At 38.5% G+C, this 22,040-nt stretch overlaps 1 protein-coding gene across 2 annotated transcripts in view; it reads left to right on the forward strand.

Moving 5' to 3' along the window:
- Positions 1 to 22,040, forward strand: part of LOC117403485 (protein mono-ADP-ribosyltransferase PARP8-like) — a 58,447-nt gene that overhangs the window by 3,201 nt on the left and 33,206 nt on the right. For both annotated transcript variants that reach the window (XM_034925397.2, XM_034925401.2), the window contains exon 3: positions 21,308 to 21,345. In XM_034925397.2, coding sequence (XP_034781288.1) covers positions 21,308 to 21,345 — 38 coding nt within the window. The remainder of the gene's footprint in view (positions 1 to 21,307; positions 21,346 to 22,040) is intronic.

Here is a 22,040-nt window from a genome sequence, read left to right on the forward strand (position 1 = left end):
TTGGTCTGCTGGTCCTTTTTTTGGCAGCTAAATCCTACAGTGCTTGGTGGTAGAAAGGCATTGCATAGCGTCTGTTAAAAGACTCAAGCTTGTGGTGTCATTTTGAAATGACCGTGTTGAAAAGTGCCTGTTATCAGGACTTTGCTAACTAACCTCACCTCTGATTTCATCATATCCTGAATGACTGTTCTTGTGGGTGTATGGTCCCTAGAGACACATTATCTGTGCTGTTTATTGTGATAACGTGAAAGTTTTCATTTAATGCACACTATGGTACTTTCATCTATTTGTGGTTAAAATTCAAATAATAAGGTGCGTCCCTTAAGTGTGTGAACTCTAACTTTATTCAGGGAAGCTGTGCATTATGGTCGCCACTTTTTCATCACTGTGGCAAGTTGATTGTAGTCATGTGGCAACTGCTTGCACAAAATGATACGATGAGCGCTGTCATTATGGAACACGTTGGGCCATCTTTATCAAGGTGCTTACACAAAAGCTGTCACACAAATTCACTGTTTCAAGGGGGTGGAGAATTACTGGTGCATCCCCAGTGGTCACAAAATGAATTGTGCAATTACTGTTAATTCTGGCTTGACATGCTTGTTTTCTTTCTTTCTTGGTCAGTGAAATGTGGTATTTAATTATTTTCCAAAAACTCAAGTATTAAAAATGAAACGCAGCAAGTGTATGTGAGGCACTGTGACAAAGTGGTTTGCAGTGTACAGGTGCAGGAGTGATGCGGTGTGTAATTAGCAGACAGAGATTTGCAGTATATGAGAGAGAGAGAGAGCCTCAAATTACAAATACCAAATAAGTTAAGTTATTACATACTACAATCATTCAATTAATTGTAAACAAAATTATTTAATGAACACATTGGCTTGATGCAAATCCCCAGTTAATAATTGAAAGCTTTATATGTGTAAAAATGCAGTATGTATACCTCACAATTCCTTATATTACCAGAAATAAATTCAAAAAAAGCATGACGGACCCAAATCCTCATCCACCTCTACGATGGGGTAAAATTCTTTCTAAACCAAAGAACTTTAAATCAGAAAGAGAATGTTGTGCCTCTTTTAAAATGCCGATAAACAGAAGACTTTATATCTTGTCTTCGGATAGCGCTTTTCTGTTCACTAATCTGTATGCACAAAGAGCGTTTTGTTTTATCAACATATAGAGATGGACACGGACACGTGGTAATGTATACTACATAATTAGATTGTAAGGGGATCAGTTGTCTAATCATAAATTTCTTGGAGTTTAGGGGATGTATAAATTCTTTAATTAAGACTATGAGCGCAAGCTGCGCAATGTTGACAAGGAAAATTCCCAACACTCAGTGTGCCTGTCCTTACAGGCTGTGAATTAGTGTCTGCTCTCACAAATCTATCTCTTGGGTTGTTATCTTTTGGGTATACATACAATGGAGGATCTTTAAAAGGATTAGTCATTTGTCTGTCACTGCTTAATATGTGCCAATGAGTATTGACAATACCCCTGATCTGATTACTGATGTTACTATAAGTCGTCTTAAAAATACAAGAAAATGTCTTTTTTTGTTTTGGTACCTTTTTATCCAAATCTTGTTTTGAAATCTTACGACATTTTAATGAAGCAGAGTTTAACCACTGTACAGGACAGCCTCTACAAATGAAGTCTTGATAGAGTATATCTGATTGATAATCAAAGGCTTCATTGGTAGAGCAAATATGTATTAAACGCACAAATTGGCAATAAGGTAGACCTTTTTTCAGCGCAACAGGATGGAAAGTGTTAGCATGTAATAGGCTGTTCTTTTCCGTGTCCTTTCTATATAAAATGGAACCCAAAATACCATCCTTAATGAAAATCATTGTGTATAAAAAACTAACTTGTAGGGCATCCACATGATATGTAAATGTAATACTAGGTCTCCGGCCATTGATGTACATAATAAAATTAATTTTCTGTACCATTCCATATAACAAAAACATCATCAATATAACTCTTCTAAAATATCACATTCTGTGTAAAAGTATTACTGTTCCAAATACAGAGGGTCTCTAAATAGCCCAGGTAAAGATTTGCATAGTCTGGTGCCATCATTGCACCCATAGCAGTACCTTGAATTGGCCAATAGAATTGATCCTTTGTGTGCATCCTTCAAAATAATATCAATTTCCCTTTTGATTTTGAAAGTAGGCTCACTAGCCAATAGTTTATAAAAGGTTGTATCAGATAACCGCCGTTTTGCTTCTTGATTGTACTTTATTTTAGGCATAACTACCAAGCCGATGACTTGATAACTATGTCTCTGTCCATACAGAGCTTTTTAAGAGCCTGATGTTCCACATTACTTAGATTTGATTTGAGAAATGGGATGCCTTCTTTAATTACATTATCAACATCTCTCTTTAGTAAACGACAGAACGTACCTATTGAAGAGTTACAGACCACTGGACGAAATTTACTAGACACTTTGAATTTGGATCTTGAAAAATGTATATTAGTACCAGGAGAATTTCCCACTGAATTATTACCATCACTGTTTTTATAATAACATTTGTGTCTCAGATTTCTAAAAAAATTGGAACATTTCAATTTTAAGAATGAAAGGGCTCACAGTAGTGACTGGGACATATGATAACCCCTTGTTGAGTAAACTTTCTTCTGCGAGATTAAAGATGATTTGGTTCTTTGGCACCCCTTTCCCTTGTAGTAACTTGAGTTTTCTTGCACTGGCGGAACCTCGCTTGCCTCTCTGCGTTTTCTTGTGCGTAGTGGATATCTTCTCCCCGTTGTTGTCGAGGTCCCGACCTAAAAAATCACAGTCAGCGTCCGCATCCTTTGTACTGGATCCAGAAGCTGTAAATGAACGATTCTCAAATCAAACTGTTTCAGGTTGTTTCTGTTGCAGCCGGGGGCAACCCTTGTCACCTGTGTAGTCGATGGTGTCCCTTTTGAATTTCTGGATCGTAGTTTTTCGCAGTCCTGTCTGGTGCTTCTCTATTACAGGGTTAAGAAGCTGGTCTTGTTCTAATAGGGCCGGGGGTCCAAATGTTTCTTTACTCTTGGCCTTGGTTTGTGTAAGAATCTCATGAGTGTCCGCCAGTTGTTTTGTGTAAAATCAATCACAAGCAGCAGTAAGTCCAATGAAGCTTTATTGAGTATTTCACACCTTAACCTTAAAATGTTTGTGTGATGTGTTAAAAAAAAAAAAAAAAAAAACTGGAAGTCTGTCATTTTGAGATCTGGAAATGTATTACAGAGACCTAAATGTATTTAGATACCTGGAATGCAATTGAGAGATCTCTAAATCAGGGGTGTCAAACATAAGGCCCACGGGCCAAATAAGGCCCGCCTTTGTATTTTATCCGGCCCACGCAAAGTTTACTCATTATAATGTAAAATGGCCCGACCCGGTTTGCGCTGTCAGCTGATTGTAAGAACGCCAATTCCCATCAGACTTTCTAAAATTACAGGGAAATAAACTGAAAACGGCACGAGCGTGACTGTTGATCATATGATCATAGATATCCACTAAGGCCGTATATTATGGGATGTGCATATGATCGTGCACTGTGCTCGTCACATCCTGTTTTCTGCAACAGTCATACAGTGTTCAGAAACGTGTGACGCTCCAGCTCTTAAAATGTCAAAAAAAAGAAAGATCGATAAGGAAGGCAGACTGTTTCAAGAAAGGTGGGAGACAGAATATTTTTTTGTCGAGCACAAAGAAAAACCAATTTGCTTGGTATGTAAAGAAAGTATAGCGGTGATGAAGGAGTTCAATATAAGGCGCCACTATGAAACTAAACATAAAGAAAAGTATGGCAAGTTAGAAGGAACTGACAGGCAGGAAAAAGTAGACGAATTACAACGAAGCCTTGATTATCAGCAAAACATGTTTAAAAGAGCAAAATGTGAAAGTGATGCGGCAGTAAAGGCGAGTTACGTTGTGACAGAATTAATTGCAAAGTCATCAAAGTCGTTTTCTGAGGGAGCATTTGTAAAAGATTGTATGCTTAAAGTTACAGAAATCGTATGCCCCGAGAAGAAACGCGCGTTTGCTAATATTAGCCTTTCTAGAAATACAGTAGCTGAACGAGTGAATGACCTGGCTGCCAATCTTCAAGATCAGCTCGTTGAAAAAGCAAGGAATTTCGTAGCTTTTTCTCTTGCAGTCGACGAGGGCACAGCACAGTTATCAATTTTCATCCGGGGTGTGACTGCAGACTTAACCATTACTGAAGAACTTTTGAAAGTTGCCGCTATGCACGGCACCACTACAGCAAAAGATATATTTCAACAGCTTGAGAAGTGTATGAACAGCATGAAATTAACTTGGGAAAAATTAGTTGGCTTGACAACAGCCTGCTATGTGTGGTGAAAAAAATGGGCTTGTTGCTTTAGTGCGCAAAAAACTAGAGGAGTTGAATTGCCCGGGGACACTTACAATTTACCACTGTATTCTACACCAGGAAGCCTTATGCGGGAAGGTTTTGAAAATGGACAACGTCATGGCCACAGTTGTGAAAACTGTCAATTTCATCAGATCAAGAGGTTTGAATCACAGGCAGTTCCAGATGTTGCTAGGAGCTTAAGACACAACACAGAGATTTGCCATACCACACTGAGGTTCGCTGGCTTAGTCGTGGTGCAGTACTTAAAAGATTCTTCGAGCTACGTCAAGAAATAGAACTGTTCATGCACAATAAAGGGAGAGAAATGCCAGAGCTTTCAGATACACAATGGCTGTGTGATTTTGGATTTCTCTGCGATATAACTGAACACCTCGACACTTTGAATGTTAAAATGCAAGGCTGTAAACAAGTCATCACAGAAATGTATGACAGCGTAAAGGCGTTTCAGCTAAAGTTACGTCTTTGGGAAAAGCAGATGCAAGAAGGAAATCTTTCTCATTTCCCAACATGCCAAGCTGTTTCTGCGGGTGTGACTTTTCCTGGAGATGCATTTGCTGCAAAACTGAACCTGCTGCACGTGGAATTTGAGCGCCGCTTTTCTGATTTTAGAAAGCAGCAATTCCAGTTCCAGCTTTTCTCAAATCCATTTATCGTGGACGTGGAAGCTACACCAGAACACATGCAAATGGAACTGATTGAACTACAGTGCAGTAGCGCACTGAAAGCGAAGTTTGATTCTGCCGGGGCTGAGCAATTGTACCGTCTCCTTCCAGTCACATTCCCACAGCTCCGCCTTAATGCCTCACGAGTCCTGTCAATGTTTGGAAGTACATACTTGTGCGAGCGGCTGTTTTCATTAATGAAGATCAATAAATCACCTCAAAGATCCCGGGTGAATGATGAACATTTACATTCCATCCTTAAGATAGCTTCATCACAAGACATGACTCCTGACATCGATAAACTGGTCTCACAAAAACGGTGTCAGGTTTCTTCAACAAATGAGCACTCTCAGTACAGCAAATAAGTAAGATAAAATGTGTTTCATCTTAATAATTTATACCAAAAACGAATGAATATAAATTCTTATATATAGTATCACTAAAATGCATGTTTATATGTAAAAATGATGCATATATTTTGTGGCCCGGGAAGCAAACATGAAATTGAGATGTGGCCCATGGTAAAATTGAGTTTGACACCCCTGCTCTAAATGATCTTTGGGTTTGCCATAGTTGAAAGCAGTTACAGAGCTATAACAATTATTATTATTCTTATTATTTATTTCTTAGCAGACACCCTTATCCAGGGTGGCTTAGAGTTGTTACAAAGTATGACATTACAGATAAGAGCAGTTATATAATACATTAAAATCAGTAGTAAGAGCATATTCCAATGAGAGAAAATAAAAATTACAGTAAATAATTACATTTGAGAGCAATTACGAATGAGAACAGTTAAACTTAAAAATACTTGGTTATAAGATTAAAGTAGTAAGTACAATAAATGGATAAGAACGATTTCAAATAAGAGTAATTACAAAAAAACGTGAATATGATTACCTTAAAATCAAGTACAAGATACAGAAAGTATAATTATGATTGAGAGCAGTAGTAGAATACAGCAAAGTTTGGAGCAGTTCAGTGCAAGTACTGATACAGTTGGCTGCTACATAGTTCAGTATAGTCGAGAGTTGTGAGGTTTACAGATGTTGTCTGAACAGGTGTGTCTTGAGGAGGCGCCTGAAGGTGGTCATGGACTGAGCAGTCCTGATATCCGTGGGTAGGTCGTTCCACTACTGAGGGGCAAGGGTGGAGAAGGAGCGGGCTCTGGAGGCGGGGTAGCGGAGGGAGGGGGGGTTACAGCTAATCTGCCGGTGGCAGAGGAACGGAGGGGGCGAGAGGGGGTGTAGGGAGAAATAATAGTCTGGAGGTAGGAGGGTGCAGAAAGATCGAGACAGCGATAGGCAAGTAGAAGAGTTTTGAATTGGATGTCATAGGGAACCAGTGGAGGCAGTGGAGTAGCACTTGTATTACCTGTATTTGCTTACGATTGTAAGTCGTCCTGGATAAGGGCGTCTGCTAAGAAATAAATAATAAAAGACAAGGCAAGCCAGTCAGCAAGTCAGCAATTATTTAAAGCAATGTATAGGGAGGTGTGTGTAACAAGATTTTACACACACCCTTGGTGTGAGATGCCATTAATAAACCCTCAAGCTCTTGCTCTTGGTGTTTTATATGGGGTTCAGCTCACACCTCAGGTGTGTGTAAAATCACACACCACCTATTTCTCTATTTCTTGCAGAAGTGCAGCTGTAGATAGTTTACAGTGAGAGGTTTGCACTAACCACCCTTCTTTGCATTCTGGTCATATCCATGATACATTAGGAACTAAAGGATAAACTAGCAGGGCTGTATATTTACTGGACCTCCCACAATAAGGTGCAGGATCTGCTGCAGGCTGTGGGCAATCATTTGCATTGATTAGCGAGACAAAACTGGGCTGGCATGATTTTATTAATGTGTGCACCTTCACCTTGCTGGAGGCAATCTGTTCTTGAATGTCACAGAAACAGGGTGCACTTGGAGCGGTTGTGTGCAGTGTCGAGTCCCTTTATGCGCAGGTCCATTGAGGGGGTGAAGGAAGAGCAGCATGAAGTAAGCTCCCCAAGGCAGGGATAGAAGTGTGCCTGGCAGCTTCCATAACAATGGCAACCAGACTGAAGAGTTTGCATTCACCTCTGAAGCAGGCCCAGAGTAACTGGCCGGTGAAGACAAATGGATTCTGTGTGATCGGTGGGCGATATGGTTTTAAAAACTGCAACTGGCTGTACATTACAGCAGCTACTAATTTGTTAGATTGAGAAAAATATAAAAGCAAATTTCTGTTTGAGTCTTGCGGTTGTTCTCAGGTCAAAGTACTTTAAGAGGAGTATTTGACTTGATGTGATCATGTGATTAACAGACACAGAGGACAGGCACAGAGGAAAGGAATGAAACCCTGTGTGGGTGGCCTTTGTGACATGATTTGGGATCAATGGATCCGGGAGAGCCTTCCTTTCTTATATGGAAACTGTGGTTCTGTTGCTGCAATGGAACAGAAAGGTTTAAAAATGATCATGGTTTACTCTGTATTGAAACAGCAGTAGCAATTGGGTAGGTTTTTACAGTGAGCAGTTTTAGTCTTTCTGTTTTAGGAATCTGTTGAATTTCTTCTGGCCAAGTGAATAAGAACATGTTTCCAGTTAATTTATTAATACCACTGAGAAGACGACGGAAGCCTCAGTGATGATTTGAATATCACAGTGCTACTTCTAGCCATGTATTGAAATCAGCATCACCATAGTGTGGTTCACTGGGATCTCACCACAGGTGAGGGACATGCAGGAATAACCAGTGGTGTTCGTAGCAGATATTAGAATGTATGCAGAACGTATCTTCACATTAATGTATTTGTGTATGGGTTGGACTCCACCTCATCACATCCAGAACATATCTTCACATTAATATATTTCTGTATGGGTTGGACTTCACCTCATCACATGCAGAACATATCTTCACATTCATATATTTGTGTATGGGTTGGACTCCACCTCATCACATCCAGAACGTATCTTCACATTCATATATTTGTGTATGGGTTGGACTCCACCTCATCACATCCAGAATGTATCTTCACATTAATGTATTTGTCAGGACGGGGTGGCTGACCCATTAGCCCCCTATAAGCCATCACGTTGTACGTCACTGTTTGCTTGGATTTTCAGATTTGACAAAATCATTTCTCACAGCGCTCGATTGACATTACTGTTGGTCTGATGGTGTGCAAATCCCATTAGAGAGGCAAACCAGTGGGGTTTGGAAAAAACGCTATGGCAGCATTTGAAATCATTGTGAGAATCGGCTCAGTTAATACCGTTTGATTACTTTCATATTGCACTTTTTAAGCAGTTTGTTACGTGGTGTGACAGGCTCATGCTTTGTGGACATTCATAGTTAACATGTCTGAGTTGGAGGGCTTTACAAGAGATTCTGCCACAGGGTTAGCCAAGTAACCAGGTGCTCTTTTTTCTAATTAAAATATGGTGATAAGCCAAGTAAAAGGCACAAGGCGATTAAAAAATGATTTGTGTACTTGCAGATCTGCCAGCTTCCAGGGTTTTTCCCAGGACACTGAGCAAACTTTTTTAATGGAAGTCTTCTCTTCTGCATGGTTAGCCAAGAAATTGTGAGGATTTATTTGTTAATTAAGATTTAATGATAAAGTGCAGTAGTAAAAAAAAAAAAAAAAAAAAAAATCTACAGAAGGTGGTGAATTATTAATAAGCAGTGTTATAAAAAATGAATGTAGAATTAAAACAGAAGTTCTCATACCTTAGCATAAAGGTGGTTTTCTTATTGTATAGTGTCTTGTAACCCTTCAGAGAACTGTATGTTCTGTTTAGTAAGCCATTATGCAGAGATAAGTACCATTTTCTCCTGACAGTTTAAAAAGGGATGTTTCTCACTTCCTGATGACATTTTTTTATACGAAGTACCAGGAGGGTATCAGGAACAGCAAAGGTTGAAGATATAAGAAATCACACAGTATTTCACACGGTAGGCCAGTGTAACTAAAAAATTGCAGGTGCAGGAAAAACATCTCAAAGAAGGTGCGATAATGAGAGATGATATGAGATGCATTTCTTGGAGAAAGGGCTTGTGATTGGCCAGACAACAAAAATCAGTTGCATACAGTGTACTGCAGTGCATAACAGTGTACTACCGTGCACGGCAATATACAGTGTACTACAGTGCATGATAGTAAAGTGTACTACAGTGCATGATAGTACAGTGTACTACAGTGCATGACAACAGTACACTACAGTGCATGATAGTACAGTGTACTACAGTGCATAATAGTATACAGTGTACTATAGTGCATGATAGTACAGTGTACTACAGTGCATGATAGTACAGTGTACTACAGTGCATGATAGTATACAGTACACTACAGTGCATGATAGTATACAGTGTACTACAGTGCATGATAGTACAGTGTACTACAGTGCATGATAGTATACAGTACACTACAGTGCATGATAGTATACAGCGTACTACAGTGCATGATAGTACAGTGTACTACAGTGCATGATAGTATACAGTGTACTACAGTGCATGATAGTATACAGTACACTACAGTGCATGATAGTATACAGTGTACTACAGTGCATGATAGTACAGTGTACTACAGTGCATGATAGTATACAGTACACTACAGTGCATGATAGTATACAGTGTACTACAGTGCAGAGCTGTTTTTTTGGGGTGTTTTGCCGTTTGGGTTGTAAAAAAAAAAAAAAAAACTAGGAATTTTTTTTTACTCCTAGATATCCCATCCTAAAATATATTGTTGCGGTACACTTTTGTCATTCGATTCATGGAACAAGAAAACGTTTTTTATTGTACATGTGATGTTCACAGAGTTTTTTGCAACACACAAAAACTTTTTGTTCATTATTTGAAACCTGTTTAATTCTCGCCTGTCAGACAAAAAGGTTCCGGATCTGGGATCTGGTGCGCCCTGGTTGTAGACGAAACCAGGTTCATAACTCTATTTAAAAAAAAAAAAAAGAAAACTGGTTACTTTTATTGTCTAGCCAGTCCTTTGATTTAGATCTTAAAAATCTGCCATCCCCATTTATTTGACATATTAAAAGAAAGAAGTGTGTGCCATGATTCAGCTTTGACAAAAGTAAATTGAATGTCAGCCTTATTGTCAGTAAGGGTCACAAGACCTACAAATTATTGCTCTTCATCTCTGCATTAGCAGCTTTATGCATGTGCGTAGGTCTAAATCCCTTGAGAAGTAAACCATATATATATATAAAATGCATCCGCTTATGAGTTTTAGCATTTTTACTCAAAATGATATTTATAAACCGAGTCATCTGAGCTACTGGACATGCACGTTCATGTTTGCTGTATCACAGGTGCACAGAGGTCTATTTACATGACTCAAACTGTTTATTTCCAGTGGGACTGTTAGATGTGTATCAAGCTAGAATTTGCATCGGGAAACATCTGCAGGAGCAACATCACAAGCAACTGCTCTCCGAATAAAGATATTACCGTAAAAAACAGATTGTGTTATCTGTATCACTGTGTCGTTGTGTTTTCAGAGAAACAAAGAACATCCCTTTTAAAGTAATCACAAAGATGTTCTATTATTTAGTACGTAATGGACATAAACATGCCTGCAATGTGCTTGTAATGTTTCTACAGTATGTGGAGATTAATTATATCTGCTGCACAGAAACACCCCCCAAGGATTGTGCATTATTCCAGGCTAATTGTTGTTTTGTGACTCTGTGTTTATCAGTATAGGTTGAAATCAATCCTGAAACAGGGAGACAACTAATATTTTGCATTTAGTGGCTATGAAGGGTAATGAACAAAAGAAGATCCCAGTGGGCAAATCCAGAACAGCTGTGCTTCATGCATTGAAAGACCACAGCATAATCAAGGGTGTTGTACAACATCATACTGATTCATACATCCTAAAGTAGGTTCAGTAGGAATCAGATGCCCTAGGGCTATATTACCTGTTTTGTTTTGTTACTGTATCAAGCCAGCTAATGTGTGTAATATATGGACAGGTTATATAGATAGAATAAAAGCCTTTTAAAAATATTTTTGGTGAGGACAAAGAAAGGGGGGTATCGGTTACAGAAACCTTCTGCTGTGTGAAAAACTAGTCATTAGTTTTCAGAGCTGAGCACTACAAAAAGAAACAATGTATATCTTAAAATCAGGGGAGACAAACAGCTAAAAACGTTTATCTACCCTGAAAAGACATACAGTACAGTGTCGCATATCCGACCCCCTGGGTATAGGCGGATATGTATAAAAGTCTGATTTGCAAACATCTATAGAAAAAGCATTTACACATCCATAAATAGGTTATTGAACAAAAACAACACGCAAACTGCTTTAAACATGGGGACATTTTTTGCTTTAAAAATAAGCAAATGTAAACAAGATTAATTAGGCTACAAATACACAGTGTTGCTATGCGGTTTGCTATAAGCCATCTCCACGCAAATCTTTAAAAAAAATAAATAAATAAAAGAATACAAAACAAACGATAAATGTACAGTAACCTGCAACTGATGGCTTCTTTCTTTCTTTCTTTCTTTCTTTCTTTCTTTCTTTCTTAACTCTACAAGTCCCTGCCTCCCTGGTTCTGCTTTCTTAATATCTCTGTCATGGTACTTTGCGCTCTTTCTTGATATAGCCAACAGCCGATAAGGAGCTTGGGTTGAGTATTGCTTCAGCTATTTTAAACAGACTGCCGGTAAGCATTGCGTTTATGAAGCTTGCTTTGTTTAATTCAAATGCATTTAAAAGCTAAATCAACACACTGCCAATATCTGCAAGCGTGCGCTCCATCATATAAACACATTGCACAAAAAAAAAGCTTTCTCGACTGGTGTATTGAAATGTCACAGCTACACGCAACTGACTGACACATGCCCACAGCCCGCCTTTCTTAAAGGGGAACGCACCAAAAGGCTGATTGCTGTAACGCTTTCTTTCTGTTTCCATCACGGAAGCTGCATTTGCTGCCAATGCCATTACTCTCGTAGCCTACTCTTAATATGTATTTATTTATGTAGTGAGGTTATGTGACGGTCAGATATGCGATGTTCCACTGTACTCCAATGAGCAGTGTTTATTAACAACATCTTGGGACCCTTTTCTCTGCATTATGCACTGGCTGCTTTAAGAAGGTGCAATGTTGCATTCAAAACATTGTGCTTTTCTTTATATCTGTTAAGATGTGCTCTGTTGGGTTTGAATTGGGTTGCTGTGCAGGACCCTAGTTGTATAAAGGGTACTGTATAGGAAAGTGTCACCAGGAGGTGGATTGGACTCTACAGCTGGATTTGCAAGCTGTCAAGGTTTCGTGGCACCGATCTTGGTGGGCTGTGTCACGTTTCAGAAAAAAAGTGTTGCAAGTCTAAGGGTTTTTTTTTTTTTTTTTTTTTTTTTTAGAATGAACTTTCTTTGTTAGAAAAGCCATTGCACCACAGCATCTAACTGAGTGCTTAGATAAAAGGAAAAACGATATGGTCCCCAGTAGCCTAGCAAGTACTGTAACAAAGGGTTTCAGGTGCTGCTTGTACTTGTTTGATTACTTTGTATGTCCTATCCATTTATGTGATGCAGGTTTACACTTAGCATTTATCATCATCATTCAGTCTTCAAGCCATTGATACACTGTGAGCCAGATTGTCTCTCACTCTGCAAAGAGACGATACTGATTTGCCATATGCTTTGTCTTGTGTTGACGAAACTCTTGCTCAGCTTGGTCGAAGTAAAGGTGATAAACCTGCATTCACAGAATGACGTGTTATTTTAGAGGAAAGTGGGAGAGATGAGAATACAGGGCTAGAATCTGGAGAGGAGGGACAGGAGTTAGAACTCAATTAGGTTACTTTGAGAGATAGGGGCATTACATTCTTCAACAAGGATCTGTATGTGGCTACACTGAAGAAATGTATCACTGACAGATTTGATGAACCCATGAACACTAGGATTGTACAAGCTGTGTGAAGTTGCTAGATTTGGCAGCCTGTCCTCACAGGTGAATTGCAGGGTTCTGGTAATGAGGAGCTGAGCACTTTCCTGGATCAGTGTTCAGAGTTTTAGGTGCACATGCAAATTCCAGGGAGATTCTCTCAGAATGGAGTGAAACACTTCAGAAGCCGGAGTCTGGGGTATCTGGCAGGAAGTTAGTTTTGGAAAACTACCATGGGCATGTACAGTATAAATTGCAATTTCCAAATGTGCATATGTTCTGCAAATACTTCTGTCGCCCTCGAATCCATGTCGCTCCCCCCTAATTGGAACTTTTACTGTAGATACACCACTGTTAATCACTAATTGATTGATTGTGTTCACTGTTAAATAAAACCAAAATCCTACAAGTTATATTCTACTTTTTCTGTGTGTGTTTTGTGCGACGGGATGGGGCAAGTATTTTTAAGAAGGACAAGTAGATTTTTAAGGACAAGTCGATTTTTCTAGCATTTTGTCCCTTGGACAACAAGTTTTTGTTTCAGAAATTGGCCACCCCTGCTCTTGTTTGATTAATCTGCAGAATATTTAGAAGGACATGCAATTTCACGTAGAAGTAAACAGAAGAACATACTGATCTTAAGAATCATCTTTGCTACATGAACGACAGCCCTTGCTTCTTGTACAGAAGTCAGCAGGAGAGCGCTGTGGGGTTTGGTTCCTCTATCTGGAGTGGGGCTGTGGGGGGAACTCCAAATCCAGAGCTTACTCATTACCCATGAATGAATTACTTGCACACAGGCATTCCTGCACTTCATATGCTATAAGTTTCTATTATTGCAATTCCCAATGAGGCTGTGAATCTGTAATTGTGTACAGCTCAGATTCAATTACAGTGGCACACCCCTAGTGGTCACTTTTATAATCTGCATTGCTTAATGCAGTAAAGCTATAAATATTAGCAAGGTAAAAATCAAATGTGTCAATTCAGAATGCAGCAGACTATTTGTTTTTCTCCAGATTGAAATGCAAACCAGCATTACAATGCGTCCTCTTGGTTCTTGTGGAAATTATGTCAAACCAGAAAGAGGCAGCAGCATATTCAGTAAATGTCAGCTGGTGGCTTTACCTCCCCTTTCTTTATTATTTTAATAGAAATTGTTGAAAAATGTAAAGCTTTGACCTCTTAAATAACAACACCACAAAACAATAAAATTGAATCCCCCCCAGTAAACTGACTCTCTGGACAAGAAACAATTTAACTACAGTGCTCTTCCCATGCGGCAAACCATTTTCTCTGCAAAACGTGCTTCAGTGTTCAAAGGACCTTCAAAGCAACAGTCTAACACATACTGTAAATACCAGACCAGTGCAAATCTAAACAAAAAAATATTTTAAACTTTTCAAATCTTACAGAAATAAATTAAGAAGAAACAAGTATGAGAGAAATTCTCCATTATATTCAGTTTGTTAATTAATAATAATAATAATAATAATAATAATAATAAAAATAATAATAATAATAATAATGATGATAATAATGAGAAATATATATAGTAAGGTTTTGATGCACTATACTGCACTGACTGGCCAAATTACAGAGTCATCTTAATACTGTGATGACCATGCAGCTCCTGACAGCGATGTGACTTGTCTTCATACTGTGAGGACCATGCAGCTCCTGACAGCGATGTGACTTGTCTTCATACTGTGAGGACCATGCAGCTCTTGTTCAGTGTTGAAGGTTCTGTGATGTTGGTCACTGTAGCACGGTTGGTGTTTGTCACATATGCGGCTCAGGTGTGCAGGGCTCAATCCATCACACTCTGAGTCCAGTGCTATTTACTCATTACCCATAAATGAAATTCCAAATGTGAATCTGTAATTGTGTAGAGATTTTGCTATATATTCATTTCACATATCACACTGAACTCTTTTTCATTTGCCATATTTTAAACCTGTCGCACAATTTCTGGTGAGGCGGTAAATAAGTGCAAGGTTTTTTTGTAATTTTTAGTGAATACAAACATCTGATTTTTGTATTTGAATACATGTCAAAAAATATTCTTTGGACTATTGGGATTTTTGTCCCAGAATTCCCTGAATAGTTGCACACAACTCACTCACAGTTTATCTCTTGACATATCGAGTGATCACATACATTTGCAAACATTGGAAACTAAGGAATTTCTTCTTAGATTTGATTTACATTCTCCAAAGTCATTGTAACATATGTTGGAAGTGAACAGCATACTGTACACACTCCTGGTGAACCTGGTGAAAGCCATACAGTGGAAGTCATTTGAAGTCTGGAAGCCTGTTAACATGCAATATCTTGAGTCACTGCTTGTTAATATATTTGTGTGCAGTTCATTAATTTAATATGACTGAATGGTACAGTGATTCACAGTGGTGACACACCACATAATTATTAGAAATAGAAGCTTTTGGCAGTACGACAATACAGATGTGGTGTGGTTTGACTCAGCAGAGAGTATTTGGTTCCCAAGGGCCCATTGCTGTTTTGAATACATTTTAATATTGGTAGCCTGGCTGCTCACTTTCTTATTGGTGGTTTATAGAGCCGAGCTGAGAGTGGCTTCTCAGAAAAACTGTGTATAAAACTGGCCATCTTATTACTGTCATAATTTGAGGGGGAGAATGTGTTGAGAAACAACGCTCAATTAAACAACATTAAATACTTTCCTCAAAAAAAAACAAAAAAAAAAACATTTGTTTTTTCTTTGTTAAAATTTCTAATTACATACAAACACACACATTATATATATATATATATATATATATATATATATATATATATATATATATATATATATATATATATATATTAATTAAAGTGTGTCCAAGGTTGCTATTATAAACATGCTGTTCTGGAAAATCACAGTGCTAATCAGCAGACAGGTCATGCATTAACAACACTTGATTTACAGTAGTGACACAAAAGCCAATAGAATAGTTATAGTCATCTTCAATTAATGTTACAATTATCAAGATCAACATGAATCACATGATATATTGGGATTAAATGTCTTTATTATAACATTAATAGCACCTTACAAGGAAAACACACCTGATGCCCACTTTTGAAATTGAGAAGTTAATACCCCAGATATGTCTGAAATGTTACTGAAGCCCAAGTGGCATCAAGGCAAACCTGTTCTTAGCATTCCATGCAGTGCTGGGAGGAAGCAGGGAGCTGTTTCAGTTATAGATGTGCTGTTCTTAGCATTCCATGCAATGCTGGGAGGAAGCAGGGAGCAGTTTCAGTTATATATGTGTGCTGTCCCATAGGATTCTAAAGCAGTTCATTCCAGGGTTTTCTTCGGAGCTAAAGCTTGAAGATAGATAACCTTGTACTGTTGCAGTTGTGTGAGCATGGCAGTTTGGATAACAGTGTCACAGTAAGGACAAGCAGGTTTTAAAGCTTGTACAACAGTTTAACCTACCCTTGGGGAATGTAAGCAAACTAACTGTGTAAGGTCTGTCTTGTTCAAATGGAGAATGCACAGACAGCTTTACTCATTAGTAAACAGAAATGAATTCAAATTCTCTGTAAAACTGAACATATTTGAAGCTTAAATTAAAAAAGTAATTACTGACTTCAATAGGTTTAACTTATAAGGTCTGCTAAAATGAACTTTTAGCTGGGAATAGACTGAAGATTGTATTGCATCAGAATATGGGGGTATGCAGTGTGGAGGATTTGACTGTGGGTGCAGAGTATTGTGATCTACATTTGAATGATTTTGATTGAGCTCATGTAGTATTTTCTTCCATGTAGATTATGTAGCCAGTGTTTACTGACGTACTCTGAAATAAAATAAAACAGTTTTCTGAGTGCTCTTTTCCCCTGGCTAAAAGTGGATTGAATTGAAGTAAAGGACACATGTAAGCGTAAGGGTTCTGCTAGACAGTGATATTACCCTATCTTGTCCTCAGCTTGTTCACATACAGGATGCACTTGATCTGTGGTTGCTTGGAAACCTAGTTGTATTTCTTATTGTTTGTTATTAATGTACACATATTTTGAATTTTCTGGCTGAATGAAATACTTCCTATATGTGGGGCTTTTGAAGGGTGATACATGGTTCAAGATAACCATTATAGCATACAGCAAAACATTCATAAGAGAGAAACATGAACACAATAGGAAGTATTTCATTCAGCCAGCAAATTCAAAATATGTATGCACAATGAGATCCAGTCTGAGTTAAAGTTTGAAGTCCATCTTAAGAAAAAATCCACAATTGAACAGAGATCAGAACTAAATAGCAAACAGTCAATGTCAATGTAAATACCTTAAACAACTACCAAAACTGTAAAGGAGAAAGAAAAATGAACCCTCCTTTGAGCTTTTTGTATAGAGGTGCTCGTTTAACACCAGTAAAAATCTAATTGAGCCTTCTATATAGAGGTGCTCGTTTAACCCCGGTAAAAAACCTATTTGACCCTTATGTATAGAGGTGGCTGTTTTAACCCCTGTAAAAAACAAATTGTCCAAGCAAAAATGCATATTTGTAATCCCGCACCACCATGGAAAAAACCAACACAGCAGGTAAACAAAGCCAGCACAAGTGTGAGTATGAAAAGTGCTTTTATCTCACCCAGCGTTCTGAAACCTGTCCACAGCCACAGCTCTCAGAAACTGGAACTCCAGACAAATACATCCCCAGCATGGAAATGAAGAGAACGGACTTCTTTGTTCTTAAATCCCATCGGCGTTCAAACCCGAGCCACCCCCCATGGGTGTCCACAGTGGCATTCAGCTGGAGATTTCTGTAAACTGGAATCGATCGCTAACTCAGCGTAACACAGATGTACCATCCTAAATCTCCAATATATTAAATTGGACTGAAGATACTCGGAACTCAAGAAAACAATACAATGAACCAAATGTTTTTCTCACTTAAACAGTTTTTTTTTCAGAGTTTGGTTGTGCAGCGGTAGCTTAAGCTGGCTCTGGAAATTGCATGACTTAATCGCCTGCAACTGCTCTGTCCACACCTGAGCAACCAGCTGCGCAAGTTTTCCGTGTAGAAGTGTGTGTAGTTTTTACAGATGGCTTCTCTGGTGTAAACAGTGTGGAGAGACTGGAGCTTTGAGATGATATGCTCTGCTGTCACAGACGGGTCAATAAGTCAGAGCTCTTTGACAATTTCTTGCATTGCTGCATCTCGTAAAAAAGAAATTCGGTATGATTTGTCATTTTACTTTCCATAATATCTCCCTCTCCTGAACCAATTCTGACAAACGCGTTAACTTTCATAGTTGACATTTTTAAATTTACCACCTCTTTACCACGGGAAAGTAAACAACAGCCAGGAGATTGTAACAACCAATCATATTTCACAACCACACACGTGATAAAAAACGTCACTACAAATCGCTCAGCAGACTGCTTGAAAGCAGACCTTGTCTCTACTGTAAGCAACCAGCTGCACAACTGCTTGCAACTGGCTGCAGAAACACCCACATATAAGCGATTCAGTTGCATGCAACCAAGCTGCACAACTGAATGGCTCAGGTGTGGACCTGGCTCTAGAAAGACGTGTCATTCTAACAAAACCCGAAATCAGCAAGAACCAAAAACAAACAGGAAAAAAGAGAATTTAACGAGAATTGATCCCTCACCCTGAATGAGGCATGGCTTAACATCCATTTAGATAATAGCTAAAAACAATTATTGTTTCATCACCCCTGTTCCCTAGTAACACAAATTACTTAAAATATAACGTTAGGGAGAATTATATTTAAGGAGCAGCCTCAAAGGACCAATGCAGAGATACCAATAACATGCATTCATTCCATTGGTGGTTGTATCCTTTCTGAATGTGCAAACCAGATGGACTAGTGTTAAGGTCCTCCATCAGACTAGGTAGAGCGTCAATTTACAAAAAAGGAAGCGAAACAGATGTGCGTTTCCACTAGTGAAAGTGACACCCACTGAAATGGAAATTCTGTCAGTTGACAGTAATAAGATGGCCAATGCATATTGAATATCCATATTCTAATCCATAACTGCATACGTGGGTCATTCTTTGAGGTCAGAAAATGCGGAACCTTTAGATGTTCCAAACAGTAGAGCTTTTTGCTGCTGTTGCTCGTTTGTGGACCTCTTTTCCGGTTGGCATCAGGCAGATTGAAAAATCAAAGCATACTTTTTTTGAATGTGCTGGTTGTAGCTGTAGTATACTGTACATATGAGCTCTCTTGTTTTGCATTTAACACTGTAGAGTGCCCTGGGATGCAATTGCGTGAAGTGCACTATATAAAAATACATTTTTGTATTGTATTGTATTCTTCAGGTCTCATTGTCCAAACACAATATTTTTGTTCTCTTCATTGAAAAATCTAACCTATTAATGCGTGATATAGTATTGAGCCTAGGAGCATGCCACATATCAACTGCCACGATTATTAAATGAAGGAAGTGGTGGGATATTATTTAGCAAACGGACTGACACATCAGTACATACAAGGCTTTCTTTTGCAGGGAATTTGATTCTCCACCACTTTGCAATTCATTCCTCAGGATATAAAACTGGGCTCGCATTTGTTCTGATTTGCCCCCTGCTGTTCTTACCACAAAGTGCAGATGTTCACAAGCCCAGGTCAGTGTCAAGGTTTACCTCAATAATGCAGCCCATGGACTGGCGGTGAAGTGTCATTTATTAGGAAAGCCTATGGCTTTGCTGTTGAACAGTACAAACTTGAATAACGAAATATAAAAGGAGGTACCCTGTGAGAGAGATTTCTAACCCACATGTTGATTGATGTGCAGTAACACTACTACCACTAATGGGCCATGGGTGTAACACTACTACCACTAATGGGCTATGGGTTACCGTGCTTCACCCAATAGTAAAACATAATAGTAACAAAAAAATACTTAGAAATTGGCATTTTGTTCTATTCAAATACATTTTTTTAAAGATGTTTTGTGAATATAGAATCTACCCCAGCTTACATAGATCCCAACACGTTTATCAAGCTTTGAAAGTTTTGTGTTTTTTTTTTTTTGCAGATGAGTTGTTTTCTACAGATATTCTTTGTAAAATGATGGACATATTCTCTCTGGAAAATAACCTGGGAACCAACTTTGTATCAGCAGTCATGTCAAATAACACAGTGTGACACAGCTGTCAAAAACCACTCAGTAGATTCCAACTGCCTGGTTTAATCCGGTCTCCTTCCACAGTGTTAGCCATTAAAGCCTTATTTTTAGTGCATTGTGGAATTAGGGAAGATTTGCTGATTCTAGTACATGTACAATATATGACAGCCACAAAAGGACAAGCAGATTTATTTGATTCAGAACTTAGGTCAAGTAGTTTTACACAAGTAGCATGTGGTTCCTTGGTGTCTTGTTCACACATTCTTCATTGTGTCTGTACTGCCTGTTTGCTTTAATGGAACGCTGACCTTGTTGCTTTTCCAGTTTGTTCACATTCCCTAAGAAACTTCTTGCCACGCTGTCACTTTTGCCAACTAAACAAACACGCTTCTCTTGCTGCTGCTGCTGCTGAATATCTCAAGGAAGCTCCATGTTGGCTTGCCAGCATTCGTCTTTCCAATTGATCGAAGCAGATCTCAATTTCGACACTGTTTAAATTATGAATAAAGGTCCCAAGGTTATTAAACATCCACAATAAAACATGCAGCACTGCATGATGGACTGCTTAGTTTCTGTCTTTAAAAATGTGAAAAATGTGACCTGCTGTGTTTAAAAAATGAGTGACTTAATTCTCTATCTTTCACTAGCATCCTACAAAGGGATAGTTAATGTTAATTGCTGATTATTACATATTTTGGCAGGATGTGTTTTAGCAATTTACATAATAAAAAGCTGTACAGTGTGTTCCTGGCTATTTTTTGCAGCACAGTCTGCTACATGGGGTGAAGAAATTCTCTGCACAGTGACTGAAAGCTAATGCAGACTTGAAGATTGCTGTTTTAATTCAATCAGAACAGTATCTAGAAACGTTTTCTGAGGGCAACAGGAATGGGGCAACAGCTACTTTTCTCACCGCTGGTTGAACAAAACTAAGTAATGCATAATCAGAAAATCCATGACATTGAAAGTGTATAGACAAGACATAGAATTGGTATTGTTTTTTATTATGACTAACACAACTTGTGTCTTTATACGTTTGTAATCCCTGTATCCACAAGTCGATTTCAATGAGCATTACACTTCAATATTGCATTGTAGCAAGAAAGGCTTCAGCTCTAGAAACTGCAGTTATACAATGGCTGCTATTGGTGGTTTGAATTTAGAATTTGCCCTCTTCTAACAAATTTATTTTCTTTCTGCAGGGTGTCCTATTCAGTCCACGTCTCTGAAGATTATCCAGGTAAGAAGAGCTGTGCTCCCTCCATTTAGAATCAATTTTGTTTCATATGAGTTCAGTAATACCCTTGTCCCCTGCCTCGTATATCCCCATTTATTACAAATCTGACCTTTTGAATTTTGATAAACACCTTTCACATGGACAGAGGTTCTTCATGGGTCGTGGGGGCAATATTTCTACTAGATTTCTGGATATCAGAAGCTGTGAAACACTGTGAAAATGTATTTGCCTTAGACTAGTAGAAACTTTGAAGGTAGAGAGAATTGAATGTTACAGTGTGTTTCCATACATATTGTCCACCCATTCTCAAGTTACAGCTTCCGACAGCATTGCAAAGCTCGGATGGCATGCTGTGTGGCTGGATTGCTTGCTAAATGTTTCACTCTCTTGGATCTGTAATAAAATGAAAGCAGAATAATCTCTCTAATAAATTACAAAGATCAGAAATGTTTAATGTGCATGGTCATCTTGTAACACAGGATACTTTATCACATTAACAGCATGGATAAACAGGGTTTGATGCACTGTACAGTGAAACTCAGTGTACCCTGTATCTCTTAACAAAGGATGTTCTCTGTCTGTTTTGTCCAAGTCTATGGTTTTATGACTCTGATCACACGCTACTGTACTTCCTCATGTTTTCATAGAGCACATTGCTTTAGAGACAGTAAACGTCTTCTCTTCCATATACAGTTGGA

Source organism: Acipenser ruthenus, chromosome 1 (genome assembly GCF_902713425.1).
Source record: "Acipenser ruthenus chromosome 1, fAciRut3.2 maternal haplotype, whole genome shotgun sequence".
In the NCBI taxonomy this organism is placed as follows: domain Eukaryota; kingdom Metazoa; phylum Chordata; class Actinopteri; order Acipenseriformes; family Acipenseridae; genus Acipenser; species Acipenser ruthenus.